This window comes from Lepidochelys olivacea (assembly GCF_965140295.1).
Source record: "Lepidochelys olivacea isolate rLepOli2 genome assembly, chromosome: 5".
In the NCBI taxonomy this organism is placed as follows: domain Eukaryota; kingdom Metazoa; phylum Chordata; order Testudines; family Cheloniidae; genus Lepidochelys; species Lepidochelys olivacea.
In genome coordinates, this window is record NC_140415.1 from 21,858,577 (window position 1) to 21,875,479 (window position 16,903).

The window sequence follows — 16,903 nt, forward strand, 5'->3', positions numbered from 1 at the left end:
TTTTGAGTCCTGAAAACTAATAAATAGTGAACTGGCTCTGATCTAACGGACCATATTATATCTGTAAATAAGAAGCATCTTTGTGGTTTAAATTGTTATGGATTTACAGTGCTGTATTTATGTTACAGGAAGATCCACGGCTGAAATTTCCAGTGCATTTGAGATCAAAAGCTTCTTTGAACCCTAATGATTTGGGCCCTCTTCCTGTGAGTATCAATTTGACATATTTTACTATATGCATAAAGACCTCTTTTGAGAATGAATGTATACTACTTTCTGCATATACTGTATGTGAATCTGTGTATTGTGTGTATATAACATTGTGATCTGAGTAATGTGACAGGAATACACTTTCCAGAGCCTGCTAATAACATTTTTGGAGTGGTCAACCACTTATTAGCTTAGCTGAAAGTTCAAGGAATGCAGAAGCTTTCTCCATGTCTTTATCATTGGCTGTGTGACACTGGATGGTTAAAAGTTGTTGCTGTGAAAACTAAAACAGTATACAAGCTTGAATCAGTGGGGTCTAAGGAAGGGCACATCCTATAATCAAATAACATTTATGAATTAATTATGTCAGTTAGCTTGCAGATCTCTTTGCCTGTGTTGTTTTATTGGCATTCACAAATCTAACTTAATATTTTGTTCTGTCTTGGAGAAGGAGTAGGTGGTGTGCAGTATGGTTTAATTTAGATTTTGAATGACACTTCTACATTCCACATAGAAAACCACCACTGTGATGCAAATGTTACTTGGGATTATATTAGTAACCAAAGTACACTGTTGCTTTGCTTCATAATCAAAGTAAATTATAGAGACTTTCTATCTTGATCAAAAGCTTTGCTCTTAAAGGCAGAAAGTAATATCTGAACATTTTGGATTTCTTCGTGTGCTTCTGATTCAGTGCCTGATGTCAGTAGTGCTCATTGGTCTTGTCGACACTCTGAGGAAGATACTAGCAACACTGGAAACATTAGCGGAGACAGGCCCCTGGTTTCCACCAACACTCTCAGCATCTAATCCAGCTGGGAAGAAATCTAACTGGCCCTGTCTTGACTACCAAAAAGATGTTTTTGAAATCAATTTAGGGAATTCATTCGTTACCTTGACTTGAAATACCAATTAGCACCTAGTGTAGGCCCAGTTTAACACCTTTACAATAATTTGTTAGCTGGTTACAACACAAGACTAAAGCAGTTTTAAAAGAAAGATAGGTGTGCAGGAGGCTGTTTTATTGGCATTTTTCTCATGTAAATTGGGTGTGCAGTTATGTCCCGGGGGGGGGGGGGGGGCTTGTTTACATGCAGAGTTGCACTCATTTAACTAAGGTGTGATTTTTATATTGATTCAGTTTAAACTGAGCAAAATGCTGTCTGGACATTCTTAAGTCAATATATATCATTTAAATCTGCTTATATCATTTAGTGCAAGTTGATCAGAAACAGGTTTAAGGTAAACTGGAACAAGCCATTTTTAAATCAAACTAGTGTGTGTTTGCATAGGTTTTTGCACGAGTTTAACTAAACCTGTTTAAAAGCAGATTGAAATTAAAATAGTTTAATCTTTTTGTTGTAGAAAAGGCTGAAGATGATGTAGAAGGTACATCATGGAGTAGGAGTAGGTTTAGGGGTAGTACATGGAGTAGGTGGTGGTTTTGAATGGTGCTTGGTGTACTAAAAGTCTTCTGCTTCCATTGGTGGGAGGATAGGAACATAAGGATTGTCATAGCGGATCAGATACATGGACCTTCTAGTCCAGGGTCCTGTTTCTGATATTGGCCAACACATTATGATTTAAAGAGGGGTTCAAGAAACACGACATAAAGTAGCTATTGGGGTAATCCACCCCTTATGAAGATCTCCTCCTGTCCTTTATATTTACTGATTGCCTTAAACCCTGAAGCAGCAGATTTCACATCTCTTCCAAAACTTTTTAGTATTTACTGTTATAACTCTGGGCACTCTTGCTATCCATATAAACATCCAATCCCTCTTTGAATCTTGCTAACTTCTTGGCCTTTGATGTTAGCCTTCTGTGATTGTTCTGTGTCTTCTAACTTATTTTAAAAAAAGAACTAGCTTAAGTAAATGTAGGTGATGTATTTCTCTGTGCCGTGTGCAGTAATACAGTAATATTATTTTAAATAACATTCTTTTTTTTTTTTATAATTCCAGCCTGGTTGGGAGGAAAGAATCCATTTGGATGGAAGAACATTTTATATAGATCATAGTAAGTAAGCACCTAGGTACTACTGCAGGTAGACAAAGGGAGTGAATAAATATTGAAGTGAAAGCTTTATAATTTTACTCTTCATTTAGGAAGCCAGGTGTTGATATGTGGAGACATTGATACCAGAGACTTAGTGCCCTCATACGGTACTGTATATTCTCCAAAAGCTTGCTTTTAATTGGCTCATCAAGCTTTGTCCCTCTCTGATCTTGTGAAGCATTAACATTTCTTCTTTGTGGTTTTCTTTGTTTTTGCTGATATTTTGGATTCTTTGTTGTTGTTGATGATCCCATGGCTTATTTGCACTTATTTAATAAATTAAAATACACACTAGGAATAGAAAATAAGATGAGAAAAGATGATGTATCCACAAGTCCATATGTAGGCAGTGGAAGAAATAACACTGATAAGTAATTTTCCCTCCCACTTCCTTAAAAAGGTCTTGTGGCAATGCCAATTCTGACCTTATTTTCTATTTGTAGCATGTTTTATTGCACCCACCCCGTTAATATCTATCCAATTCTGTTATTGAAGTTCCAGTGTAAGTGATGTTTCATTGTAGACTTGTCTTAATACAGCATCTCGGAACAAGTGTGTGGATTTTTGTTGCTTGAATATAAGTGGCAGTCTAATAGAAGATTTTTTACCTTTCAGCCGGGTTTATTTGAAAGGGGTTCCTATTAATGGGGATAATCCTCACATAAAAATATAGAGACAATGAAATATCCTTAGAAAAATTGGAAGTGGGGAGGATAGCTGCACAAAACCTGTAAAAATTAAAATCTTAAACCATTCTACCGGTTTGACAGTATTAGGTTTTTACTTTATTTTAGTGTCAGTAGTATTAACTGCTATGCTTATTCTCTATATTTTAAAAAAACTGTCTGTAAAACAGATTGCGATTTTTTTAAATTGCATGCTTAGCTTTTAAGAGGTACCCTGCTTTGAAATAAGGAATTGAACTAATAGATTCTTTGCAGAGAACAAGATTAACCTGTTCCAAATATTACTATGGAATTCTTAGTGCTCTTTGCACTTTTATTAATTATTTTAATTAGCCAACAAATGTATGGAATCTTAGAGTTAAGGTTAGCAATTTATCCTGAACTCCTGTTATCAAGGGGTCCAAGAAAAGAAAAGAGCTTGATTTAAGACAGTGTCACATTTACACTTGCTGTAATTCCCTGTCTTTCAATAGTTTAATTAGCCAGACCCTTAAAGTTATTTGAGCATACGTTTGTCTCTAAATATAAAGGAAAAATTTAATGTATACATTAGTCAGATTTCTAGTGAATTTTTAGTGATTATTAAACATTTTACATTTTTTTATTTGAAATTTCTCCCTCAATTCCCTCTCCTGAAATGCAGGAGTTTTTTGGCTTTGCAGATGGCAAACTGCAAAAAGCAGTTTTTTCCCGGTGATACTTGTTTCCAGAAAACACCCATGTTCTCACATTGTTACATCACTGTGGTTACCAGTGGACAAGCAGCAGGGGTGAAATCAATGGTATCACAATGGACTTGTTCCAGTTTCTTTGCGATAACCTCATGCTCAATATTAAGCAAAAGACTATGCAGAATGTTCAGTGACTTGGCTTGCCCAATATTAATAATAGTATCTGTCTTCACAGTATTCCTAAGGAATATAATGACATGATATTCATGCAGTACACAATTGCAGTAATGTAAGGATATGGTTGTAATATTCCTGTTTCATATATATTAATAAAATAATAAATGTATAAGTCCCAATTACAAGTTTATGAAACAGTATGTACAATGTACCCCATTAACTAGCCACTCAACTGATCATCAACATCTCTTGTATTCACAGTCCTCTGTCAGTTAAAGTGGCTAGTTATTAAAGAACTATAACGGGGTATACTGACCTTTTATAGGGTTGCCAACTCTGACTGAGGCTATTCCAAGAGATTTTTCCCCCCTCAACATGATGTAATGTCCTTTTCTTAAAATAGCCTATTAAAATCTCCTGGATTGCTTTCAGTAGTCAGTGGGAGATGGACGCTGATTCTGGGAGACTCCAGGCCAATCCTGGAGGGTTGGCAACCATAGCCTTTAAGAGAAGAGGGGGCCAGAAGACCCCATTCTGAGAGTTGGAATGAACAATGGCCCAGGAAATGGTAGTGGAGGAAAGGAGGCACTCCTGAGGAATTGGGAGTTGGATGGGTGGAAAACCCAGAATCAACACTTTAAGGGCCTGAGATCAGGAGCCCTCCAGGGTGGGACAAGGCTCCCCTCTCTTTCAGCCAATCAGGAGCCATCTCTCTGAAGGACAACAGAGGGAGGCTGCTGCAAAGGGATATCTGGCCATGAGAGTCGGATCAGTAAGCAGCAGCCCTGCTACAAGTACCAATCATTCTAAAACATTTCTGTGTAAAAGATTGTGATTATTTAAATTAATGGTACACCATCAACTTGAAATCCAGCCAACGCTATTAAAGGGCTAATAGATTCAGGTACTATTCATGTCCTGGTTCCCCCCACAATTTTTGTGATTCTCCAGCTCTATAGTCCTATTTTCTTAATGTTTTTCTCTCCCCTATTACAGTGCAAAAGGCTTGTGCAAACAAACAGCAGAGAAACTGACTCTTGGGGAACAACAAGACTGAGTGCTATCAAATGCACAGCATAAACTAATAAAGAAAAATTGACTTTCAGTTGTAGGAATCCTGAATGTCACTTGTGGAAATAGTAGATTAAAAAAAATCAAACAGAAATTTCACATTTCAGAAGTGATTATTTTAAAACATTCCTTTTAATAATGATACATAAATATTTTAATTTCCAAGCCCTCCAAGGGGAAGTGCATTGGTCATAAGATACAGAGCTTTTCTTTCCCTAAGACTGGTTCAAGTTCAGCTGGGTCAGTATTATGACCAAATGTCATTTTCCATCTGAAAGCTGTTCGGTTGCCTGTGTGAAATGACTTAGTTGTCTCTGTCCACCTACACTCGCTATATCTGCCCAGGCTGTGTGGAAGACATTGGTCTCCAGCGCCTTCCATAAGCATTCCATTATACACTTAAGATGCATAAAGAGAAATACAGAAACAGTATTTTAATATTAAATAATTATTAACAAATAAGAAAATTGCCACAGTTTTCACCCTTTTTTATTCTCTCAACACTTTCTTCAGAAACGTTGTTTTAAACTTCAGCTTTCACAATCCGATCTATTTTTTGGCCATTTTAAAATTAAATCAATATTAAAAACCAACAGATCTTTCAGGCAAGAAATTTGGGGACTTAAAAAAATGTGTGGGGGGGAGCTTGATCACAGTTGTTACCGTACAAATGATAAAGCATAGCAGTACACATAATACAAGGATTGTTATTCCACAACTAGGGCAGCAAATTGATGACTTAGACTTTGCCATTGCAGATGGTAATCTACTTGGTTTTTGGAGCATTGTCTTACTGTTGTGATACCATCATTCCATTGTGGTTCTACTGTGTTTAGATTTTTATCTGGAATATGCTGTGTGCAGGCAGGGAGAATATCACTATAATACCGTATAACCATTACCCTACCAATGCTCTAAAAATCTGCAAATGCAAACACATTGTGTTGCTATTGTATCATTGGCAGGAGCCATTTTGGTCAAAATTGAACATGCTTCCCTTGTGCCACAACTTCATAAGGGAAGGCAAAAATGTGCACTCTTAACCTGTTTGTAAAATCAGTAGCTAGGGTCTATGTGTCTTTCTGGAATGGAGGGAATTTCTTCCCAGTTCTATTTCAGGTTTTATTTTTAAATTGTTGTTTCTTTCTTCTTCTAAATTTATAAAAAATAATTTGATCATATCATAGTGTGAGCTCTTGTCAAATTTTTTTTCATTTTAATTGGATAAAGAGATGCATTTTAATTGCATAAAGAGATGCATGTAGTTGAAAGTTGCACAAGAACACACAAAAAGTTTGAATTTAGTAAACTTAATCTGGCATTTGAAGGGGTTCTTTGCTTGTCTTTACCTTTTGTGCTCAAGACCTTTGTTTGCCTAATCTGAGTTAAGTGCATTTCAAGCTCAAGTTATAAATCCCTGAAGAAAAGGGGTTTATAATTTAAATATTGACACTATAGATCTTTAACAGCAGTGTGAGTATACTGGATTATACGGTAGTTTTGCATTTTTGAATGAGTGTTCCCAACTAAACAGTGTGATGGGGTTTTAATGGATGGGGTGTACGCAGTTCTTTCCTAACCTTGAAGTACTAAGTTATGGATGTTGCAGGGAGGTGGGATGCAAGTGACATTTTTTAAAAGGATGATTTTATGGGGTGGTAGAAGAGAACTAATGGTATGATTTCTTTTGTTAACTTACAGATAGTAAAATTACTCAGTGGGAAGACCCCAGATTGCAGAACCCTGCTATTACTGGTCCTGTAAGTATTATGTATGCTAATGGTTTTGAATGCCATATATTAAATGCTATGGCTGAAACTCTCTCCTGTGCCAAGATCCACTTGATTCAGGGCAGTAGGGACTGTCATGTAGCTGCTTACAGCTGATTTTCTAGGTCAATCTGTGCTGCTGCAGCACAAGTTAGAACAGCCCTATGGTTGCTCTGACTTGCTGGCAGCAGTCCCAAGCAACAGGACGCCAGTTGGGGATTGACAGAGCACACTGCACCCCAGTCCTGCCCACTGTTCCAGGGCCAGACAAGGTATGGTATAGATCGGGGTAAGCAACCTATGGCACGCAAGCTGATTTTCAGTGGCACTCACACTGCCAAGGTCCTGGCGTCCGGGGGGGTCTCTGCATTTTAATTTAATTGTATGTCTCTTAAACATTTTAAAAACCTTATTTACTTTACATACAACAATCGTTTAGTTATATATTATAGACTTATAGAAAGAGACCTTCTAAAAACGTGAAAATGTATTACTGGCACGCAAAACCTTAAATTAGCGTGAATAAATGAACACTCTGCACACACTTCTGAAAGGTTGCCCACCCCTGGTATAGATAGAGGCAATCTCTGTGTCTTCTGAGACCTCCCCATGTCAGATGGCCAGATTTGGAAGCTTGCCAGCCCTCTAATTTCCTTCCTTTCTTCCACCAGTTATCATATAATGGAATTTCTTCCTTAAGGGCCCAGGAAAAATATTTGATCAGTGGGTCTCTACCAATTATAACATAAAGGAATTTCTTCCTTTAAGTACCTAGGAAAAATATTTGATCAGTGGATTCTCCCAATAAATCCCTGACTACTCCATAATCTTGACTCTGATTTATCTTAGGTATCTGATCAGAGTGTATTATTTGCTGCATTATTTCCTCTTATGAAAATCCCATCTGTTCAGATACTGCATGGCTAACAGATGGACAGTTGCCACTCTGACTTGCTAAAACCCCTTCGTTTGTCACTGTTTCCATTCTTCTGCAGCTGCAACAAGAAACCATCTCCACCAAATTGAAACAATGAAGTTAGTCTCTAAAGGATATTCATTACTAAGATCATCCTTAGGTAGAAAAAGTACTTTTCCAAGGCAGATTTTTCACTGTAGGAAACAGACATTGTGGTGATGAGACTCCAGATAGAAATCATGCAGAGGCCATATCCAATTTAATACAACATAAGAGATGCTACTTTCTTGCTCTTGGCATCCAAGAAGTAGGCATTAAAAATGTAAATCTGGATATATTTTGTCAGCATGCAGTGAAGACTCCTCCTCTGGCCTCCCTTACTCTTTCCTCACACATCTTTTCTATATTAAAATCCTCTTCCTCTACTATGGCTTAGAACATAACAATCCTCCATTCCCTGAGCAACTCTTCCTTGGCTTCCTAGCACTTCCTCCATCAAGCTGAAATTGCATATCCTCCCCTTCAGACTTCTGCACAGTAATGCCTCTGTCTGCACCGCAGGTCTTACCTTCTACACTTTATGCTCTCACTTCCCAGTTGTGACTCAGTGCCTGTTTTTCATGCCATTCCCTACGCCTTGAACATCCTCCCTCTCCTGTGTGGCAGGCTAACTCACTCTCCAAACCCTTCCTCAGACATGTTTCAGATCATTTTCCAGAATTTGCTCCTCTGGTTCATCTACTCCTGCTCTGGTGCCTCAACATTTATCAAAATAAACAGAAGACAATTGAAAAAGTAAAATAAAAGAAGCAAGATACATGACCAGATTGCTGGCTGGTGTAACTTGGGCTAAAATGGAGTTACACCAATTTATACTAGCTGAGCATCAGGTTAAGAACAAGAATTGAGTTTAAAACTAAGTTTGTATACAGTCTGTTCCCTTGCGAAGCTACGCTCTCCCAACTCACTGTTCGCTCTTCCTTTCCTTCCTACTCACCATTGATTGTAGGTAATTATGTATTTTTCTCAAAAACCCTGTCATTGAAATTCAATGCAAAACTTTGACTTCAGTGGCACAGAATCGAGCCCTGGGATCATAATATCCTTTGGCCATCTTGGTTTTTATCTGTGGGGGAGGGGAGGGGGAAAAGCCAATTAATGGTATTTTTTAAATGGTTGGTCCATTTGCGTTTGGTACTTATCTGATGTTGCTAAGTCTCCATCATTTAGCCCTTAACAGTAACCAGTCAGTATATTGAAAAGCAGATATCTACTTTTAACTTACCAGTTGATCATACTGAAAGTTACAATTTTATTACTGCATTAGAAAAACTCCAACTAATCACTGATGTGAATAGGCCCCTAATGCACTCAATAGGCCGATCTTTTTCAAATACCATGTGCGTGGTCACCAAGAATGTCTTTCACGTAAAGTCGTTCAGTTCTAAGGACCCTGCAAGAAACTCTGAGAATAGGATGTTGGAGTTTTTTAGTTTAATGCTTATGTGAGCCTAGCAGCCTTGTGTGATGCTGAGGGCTCAGGTCAAATCTGGGTTTTCAGTCCTTGGGTTCTTAGGGACTTGGATTGCTATGGAAGCACTGTATTGTGCTGAGTCCCTGAGCCTGCGGTGGTGAAGGAGATGGGGCGGGAGAGTAGAGGAGCTCTTCACATTCATCACTTATCCGGGGTGATAATTGCTGACAGAATTCTGGAGCTGCGAAATTAGTGTTCATTTATTTAGCCAAATATCTAACCAAATAAAAGCTATATCTAGTCATTATGGAAAGGTGGTGACTGTCTTAGTAGCAGGTGGCATAATCATAGTATCTGGACGCTATTACAAACATATAAAGTACATACATTCCCTAAAGGGATATTGCATTGTGTGAGTAAGGTATTTAGCCAACAATAAGCATGCCAAAAGATTCCTTCACTCCTGTAATAAAGTCACATTCTTATCCTCATCAGGGGATAATGATTTTTTCAACTTTTCACATCTCATCTTCCACAAGGAAGACAACCTAACAGGCATATTTCAACCTCCCAGTTTACACCCACATCCAGCCAATTATAAACCCACTTCAAGACAATCTGAAACATTCTTATCCCCCAGATGCATGTCCTGAACTGGCATTTGTGATGCAGCTGGGAATGATTGAAGAATATGCAGCTCTGATGACATTTTGGAGTTCAGAGCTATTCTTTTGCCCTCATGGAAATATACTTCAAGTGTTTAGAGCTGCTGCTCATTTGCTTTAACTGTATTGATAGATCTACTCTTTTGTCCTGTGGAAGCAAGAGGGCAGAGGAAAGTAATGAGGTGACAGGAAAGGATTTTTTGCTTTTTATTATGATCTGTCAAGGCCAAGTGCCCTCTTCTTTCTCTCTCTCTTCCCTGCTCCCAACCCCAAGTAAATTTCCTTTGTGCATGGAATCTGAGGGAGAATGGTGAGCTAAGGAGGCCTGCGCGCGTGTGCCCACACGCGCACACACACACACACCCCAGTTGATTGGCATGGAGCAGATTGCAGCTTTCCACTGCCATTACTCCAGTCTTTTTTTTTTTTAATACAAGGGTTTTTGTACATGACTCTCGTATTTGAGGTCTGACAGTCATAAGGATGGTGAGGAAGAGCTTTGATTGACGTCTTTTAGCTGTACCCCTGCCTTAAGGCTGGTCCAAATGAGTGCTTTCAGGTCTGGGGCCACTAGCTAAAAGGGTTGGCTTTAAAGAATTTCCCTTACACTTTTGTACCCATGCCAGTTTGTGCTGTATTTCCTTCAAGTATATAAGCTAAGTAGAGTCTAGCTGGGTAAGTTCTTGAATGGGAGACTTTCCGGACCCACCTCAGTGTTATGCATGTTGATGGTGATTCAGTAGAAGGCACACTTCTGAGTTAGTATCATAAGAACAGCAACACTGGGTCAGACCAAAGGTCCATCTAGCCCAGCATACTGTCTTCCGACAGTGACCAAACCTAGGTGTCACAGAGGGAATGAACAGAACGGGTAATCATCAAGTGATCCATCCACTGTCGCCCATTCCAAGCTTATGGCAAATAGAGGCTAGGACACCATCCCGTCCCATCCCGGCTTATAGTCACTGATGGACCTATCCTCCATGAACTTATCCAGTTCTTTTTTGAATCCTGTTAGTGTCTTGGCCTTCACAACATCCTCTGGCAAGGAGTTCCACAGGTTGTGTGTTGTGTGGAAAAAAACACTTCCTTTTGTTTGTTTTAAACCTGCTGCCCGTTAAATTCATTTGGTGACCCCTAGTTCTTGTGTTTAAAGAAGTAAATAACACTTTCTTATTTACTTTCTCTACACCAGTCATGATTTTATAGATCTCTATCTTGTCTCCCCTTAGTTGTCTCTTTTCCAAGCTTTTCCCAGTCATATTAATCTCTCCTCATATGGAAGCCGTTCCCTTCTCCTAATAATTTTTGTTGCCCTCTTCTTTAACTTTTCCAATTCCAATATATCTTTTTTGAGATGTGGTGACCACCTCTGCATGCAGTATTCAAGATGCGGGCATATCATGGATTTATATAGAGCCAATATGATATTTTCTGTCTTATTATCTATCCCTTTCTTAATGATTCCTAACATGGTTAGCTTTTTTGACTGCCTCTGCACAGAGATTGGATGTTTTCAAAGAACTATCCACAACAACTCCAAGATCTTTTTCTTGAGTGGTAACAGTAATTTAGACCCCATCATTTTATATGTATGGTTGGGATTATGTTTTCCAATGTGCATTACTTTGCATTTATCAACATTGAATTTCATCTGCCGCTTTGTTGCCCAGTTTTGTGAGATCCTTTTGTAGCTCTTCGCCGTCTGCTTGGGACTTAACTATCTTGAGTAGTTCTGTATCATCTGCAAATTTTGCCACTTCACTGTTTACCCCTTTTTCCAGATAATTTATTCATATGTTGAACAGCACTGATCCCAGTACTGACCCCTGGGGGACACCTTTATTTACCTCTCTCGATTCTGAAAACTAACCATTTATTCCTACTCTTTGTTACCTAACTTTTAACCAGATATTGATCCATGAGAGGACCTCCCCTCTTATCCCATGACAGCTTACTTTGCTTAAGAGCCTTTGGTGAGGGACCTTGTCAAAGGCTTTCTGAAAATCTAAGTACACTATATTCACTGGATCCCCCTTGTCCACGTGCTTGTTGACCCCCTCAAAGAATTCTAGTAGATTGGTTAGGCATGATTTCCCTTTACATCTTCCCCAACAAATTATGTTCATCTATGCATCTGACAGTTTTGTGCTTTACTATAGTTTCAACCAGTTTGCCCGCTACAGAAGTCAGCCTGTAATTGCCGGGATCACCTCTGGAGCCCTTTTTAAAAATTGGCGTCACATTAGCTATCCCCCAGTCATTTGGTACAGAAGCTGATTTAAATGTTAGGTTACAAACTACAGTTAGTAATTCTGCAACTTCACATTTGAGTTCCTTCAGAACTCTTGAGTGAATACCATCTGGTCCTGGTGACTTATTACTATTTAGTTTATCAATTTGTTCCTCTAATAACACCTCAATCTGGGACCATTCCTCAGATTTGTCACCTTAAAAGAATGGCTCAGGTTTGGGAATTTCCCTCGCATCCTCAGCCGTGAAGAGTGATGCAAAGAATTAATTTAGTTTCTCCGCAATGGCCTTATCATCCTTGAGTGCTCCTATAGCATCTCAATCGTCCAGTGGCCCCACTGAATGTTTAGCAGGCTTCCTGCTTCTGATATATTTTTTAAAAAAAAATTGCTATTACTTTTTGAGTCTTTGGCTAGCTGTTCTTCAAATTCTTTTTTGGCCTTCCTAATTATATTTTTACATTTCATTTGCCAGAGTTTCTCCTTTCTATTTTCCTCACTAGGATTTAACTTCCACTTTTTAAAGGATGCCTTTTTTTTCTCTCACTGGTTCTTTTACTTTGTTGTTTGGCCATGGTGGCCCTTTTTGGTTCTATTAGTATCTTTTTTAATTTAAGCTGAGCCTCTATTACGGTGTCTTTAAAAAGTTTCCATGCAGCTTGCAGGGATTTCACTTTTGGCACTGTACCTTTTCATTTCTGTTTAACTAACTTCCTCATTTTTGTGTAGTCCCCCTTTCTGAAATTAAATGCTGGGCTGCTGTGGTGTTTTCCCCACCACAGGGATGTTAAATTTAATTATATTATGGTCACTATTGCCAAGGGGTCCAGCTCTATTCACCTCTTGGAATAAAGAATTGCTTCTCCTCTTATGGGTTCCAGGACTAGCTGCTCCAAGAAGCTGTCATTTAAGGGGTCGAGAAACTTTACCTCTGCATCCCATCCTGAGGTGACATGTACCCAGTCCATATGGGGATATTTGAAATCCCCCATTATTATTGAGTTTTTTATTTTTATAGCCTCTCTAATCTCCCTGAGCATTTCACAGTCACTGTCACAATCCTGGTCAGATGGTCAGTAATATATCCCTACTGCGATATTCTTATTATTCGAGCATGGAATTACTATCCATAGAGATTTTATGATACACTTTGGTTCATCTGAGCTTTTTACTTCAGTTGATCCTATGCTTTCTTTCATATATAGTGCCACTCCCTCACCAGCACGACCTGTTCTGTCCTTCCGATATATTTTGTTCCCTGGTATTACTGTGCCCCACTGATTATCCTCATTCCACCAAGTTTCTGGGATGCCTATTATATCAATATCCTCATTTAAGACAAGGCACTCTAGTCCACCCATCTTATTATTTAGACTTCTAGCGTTTCTATATAAGCACTTTAAAAACTTGTCACTTTTTAGCTGTCTGCCATTACATGATGCATTTGAATGGGACTATTTTTTATTTGGCTGTTTCTCATCAGATCCTACCCGAATTTTATCATCTTCCATCCTCTCCTCCTTACTAGGACATAGAGTATCTCCATTAATAGATCCTCCTCTAAGGCATCTGTTGCCTCCCAGCATGGAGTTTTGGTGGGAGAGTGGAGAAAGACTGCACTGTGGAGCTAACTTTTTTTTACTGAGCTGTGTCATAGAGGTCATGACTGCCTGCTGTGGAGTTAGCTTCTACTTGATTTCATTTGGCATTGTAATTTTCTGTAGAAAAGTTCCTAGAATTTCAAGAGGGGACTTATTTAAACATTTATAAACCCAAATAAATAAATTTATTCTCAAAGATCTTCTTTGTCATTTCCCATAAAGGTGCTCTCAGATTCCAACTCTTAATTATTTTCTTCCAACCTAAATTCCTTCTTATATTTTTAGCTTTTCATTTCTGTTCTAAAATTGTTCCATGGTGTTTCTGCGGACCGTCACATAGCAACTGCATTCTTCTCCCGAGGTGTCTGCGCTCTAGTGGTGATTCACGTGAACCCTAGCTATTATACAATGTCACTTAATTCCTTCTTAGGGTGTGGGGAGCTAATTTCATTTATAAAATGCTTTAGAATACCTGGAATAAAGGAGTTATAAAGGTGTGTATTATTTATATTATTGTTAACATTATTAGCAATTTTAAATTTTATAATCATTCTTATTGGCGCACATACAATCCAAAAGTTTGGTTCTTACCTTTGGTGCTATTAAGAGAATTTCAGGCCTGGGAATATCAAAATGGTGGATTTTAATACCCAAACTGCATTTTACTCTATTCCCATTTCCTACCTTTCTTCTTTCCTTCTAGCCTTTGAAGTTGTAAAAAGTTACCTTACAAAAGTACGTATCTTTCAAAGCCCTGTCCTAGTAGTGAATTCTGACCAACCTATCTTTCTGGGAACTCTTCATGCCGATTTCATGCCTCTGCCCATATGGACAAAAAGCCTGATTTACGTTAAGTGCACCACTCTCCATTCTGCACTAGTTGGAGCACAAAGAGCACCCATCACAAATATCAGTTTTGTCAGCACACAACTATGTGCTCTCAGGGCCATTTTAAGGGCTTTTTTTTTTTTTTTAACAGTATTTAACTTCCGTTGACGTTCTGTAAAAGAGAGATAAGAATACTTCCTTTCAAAGTCTGTTGAAGTCTTTACTAAGGGTATGTCTACACTACGAAATTAGGTCGAATTTATAGAAGTCGGTTTTTTTGAAATCGGTTTTATATATTCGAGTGTGTGTGTCCCCACAGAAAATGCTCTAAGTGCATTAAGTGCATTAACTCGGCGGAGCGCTTCCACAGTACCGAGGCAAGCGTCGACTTCCGGAGCGTTGCACTGTGGGTAGCTATCCCACAGTTCCCGCAGTCTCCGCTGCCCATTGGAATTCTGGGTTGATATCCCAATGCCTGATGGGGCTAAAACATTGTCGCGGGTGGTTCTGGGTACATATCGTCAGGACCCCGTTCCCACCCTCCCACCCCCCGTGAAAGCAAGGGCAGACAATCATTTCGCGCCTTTTTTGTCTGCTGCCAGCCGAAGATGTAAAGGATAGATGGAGTGGGTCAGAACAAGAAATAGACCAGATTTGTTTTGTACTCATTTTCCTCCTCCCCTGTCTAGATCACACTGCAGTCAGTCACAGAGAAGGCACAGCGAGGTTAATCTAGCCATGTATCAATCAGAGGCCAGGCTAACCTCCTTGTTCCAATAACAACGATAACTTTGGTGCACCATTTCTTATTGGAACCCTCCGTGCAGTCCTGCCTGAAATACTCCTTGATGTACAGGCACACCCTTTGTTGATTTTAGCTCCCTGAAGCCAACCCTGTAAGCGGTGTCGTCAGTCGCCCCTCCCTCCATCAGAGCAACGGCAGACAATCGTTCCGCGCCTTTTTTCTGTGCGGACGCCATACCAAGGCAAGCATGGAGGCCGCTGAGCTCATTTTGGCAATTAGGAGCACATCAACCACCACACGCATTATCCAGCAGTATATGCAGCACCAGAACATGGCAACGCGATACCGGGCGAGGAGGCGACGTCAGCGCGGTCCCGTGAGTGATCAGGACATGGACACAGATTTCTCTGAAAGCATGGGCCCTGCCAATGCATGCATCATGGTGCTAATGGGGCAGGTTCATGCTGTGGAACGCCGATTCTGGGCTCGGGAAACAAGCACTGACTGGTGGGACCGCATAGTGTTGCAGGTCTGGGACGATTCCCAGTGGCTGCGAAACTTTCGCATGCGTAAGGGCACTTTCATGGAACTTTGTGACTTGCTTTCCCCTGCCCTGAAGCGCATGAATACCAGGATGAGAGCAGCCCTCACAGTTGAGAAGCGAGTGGCGATAGCCCTGTGGAAGCTTGCAACGCCAGACAGCTACCGGTCAGTTGGGAATCAATTTGGAGTGGGCAAATCTACTGTGGGGGCTGCTGTGATGCAAGTAGCTCACGCAATCAAAGATCTGCTGATATCAAGGGTAGTGACCCTGGGAAATGTGCAGGTCATAGTGAATGGCTTTGCTGCAATGGGATTCCCTAACTGTGGTGGGGCTATAGACGGAACCCATATCCCTATCTTGGCACCAGAGCACCAAGCCAGCGAGTACATAAACCGCAAGGGGTACTTTTCGATAGTGCTGCAAGCTCTGGTGGATCACAAGGGACGTTTCACCAACATCAACGTGGGATGGCCGGGAAAGGTGCATGATGCTCGCATCTTCAGGAACTCTGGTCTGTTTCAAAAGCTGCAGGAAGGGACTTTCTTCCCAGACCAGAAAATAACTGTTGGGGATGTTGAAATGCCTATATGTATCCTTGGGGACCCAGCCTACCCCTTAATGCCATGGCTCATGAAGCCGTACACAGGCAGCCTGGACAGTGGTCAGGAGCTGTTTAACTACAGGCTGAGCAAGTGCAGAATGGTGGTAGAATGTGCATTTGGACGTTTAAAGGCGCGCTGGCGCAGTTTACTGACTCGCTTAGACCTCAGCGAAACCAATATTCCCACTGTTATTACTGCTTGCTGTGTGCTCCACAATATCTGTGAGAGTAAGGGGGAGACGTTTATGGCGGGGTGGGAGGCTGAGGCAAATCGCCTAGCTGCTGGTTACGCGCAGCCAGACACCAGGGCGGTTAGAAGAGCTCAGGAGGGCGCGGTACGCATCAGAGAAGCTTTGAAAACCAGTTTCATGACTGGCCAGGCTACAGTGTGAAAGTTCTGTTTGTTTCTCCTTGATGAAACCCCCCGCCCCTTGGTTCACTCTACTTCTCTGTAAGCTAACCACCCTCCCCTCCTCCCTTTAATCACCGCTTGCAGAGGCAATAAAGTCATTGCTGCTTCACAGTCATGCATTCGTTATTCATTCATCACACAAATAGGGAGATGACTACCAAGGTATCCCAGGAGGGGTGGTGGAGGAGGGAAGGAAAATGCCACACAGCACTTTAAGCACAGC

The 16,903-nt window shown here is 40.2% G+C and overlaps 1 protein-coding gene across 9 annotated transcripts in view; it reads left to right on the top strand.

Moving 5' to 3' along the window:
- The window catches only part of NEDD4L (NEDD4 like E3 ubiquitin protein ligase), a 374,946-nt gene that overhangs the window by 322,441 nt on the left and 35,602 nt on the right, over positions 1 to 16,903 (top strand). For all 9 annotated transcript variants that reach the window (XM_084629494.1, XM_084629492.1, XM_084629493.1 and 6 more), the window contains 3 exons: positions 129 to 206; positions 2,175 to 2,229; positions 6,575 to 6,633. In XM_084629494.1, coding sequence (XP_084485620.1) covers positions 129 to 206; positions 2,175 to 2,229; positions 6,575 to 6,633 — 192 coding nt within the window. The remainder of the gene's footprint in view (positions 1 to 128; positions 207 to 2,174; positions 2,230 to 6,574; positions 6,634 to 16,903) is intronic.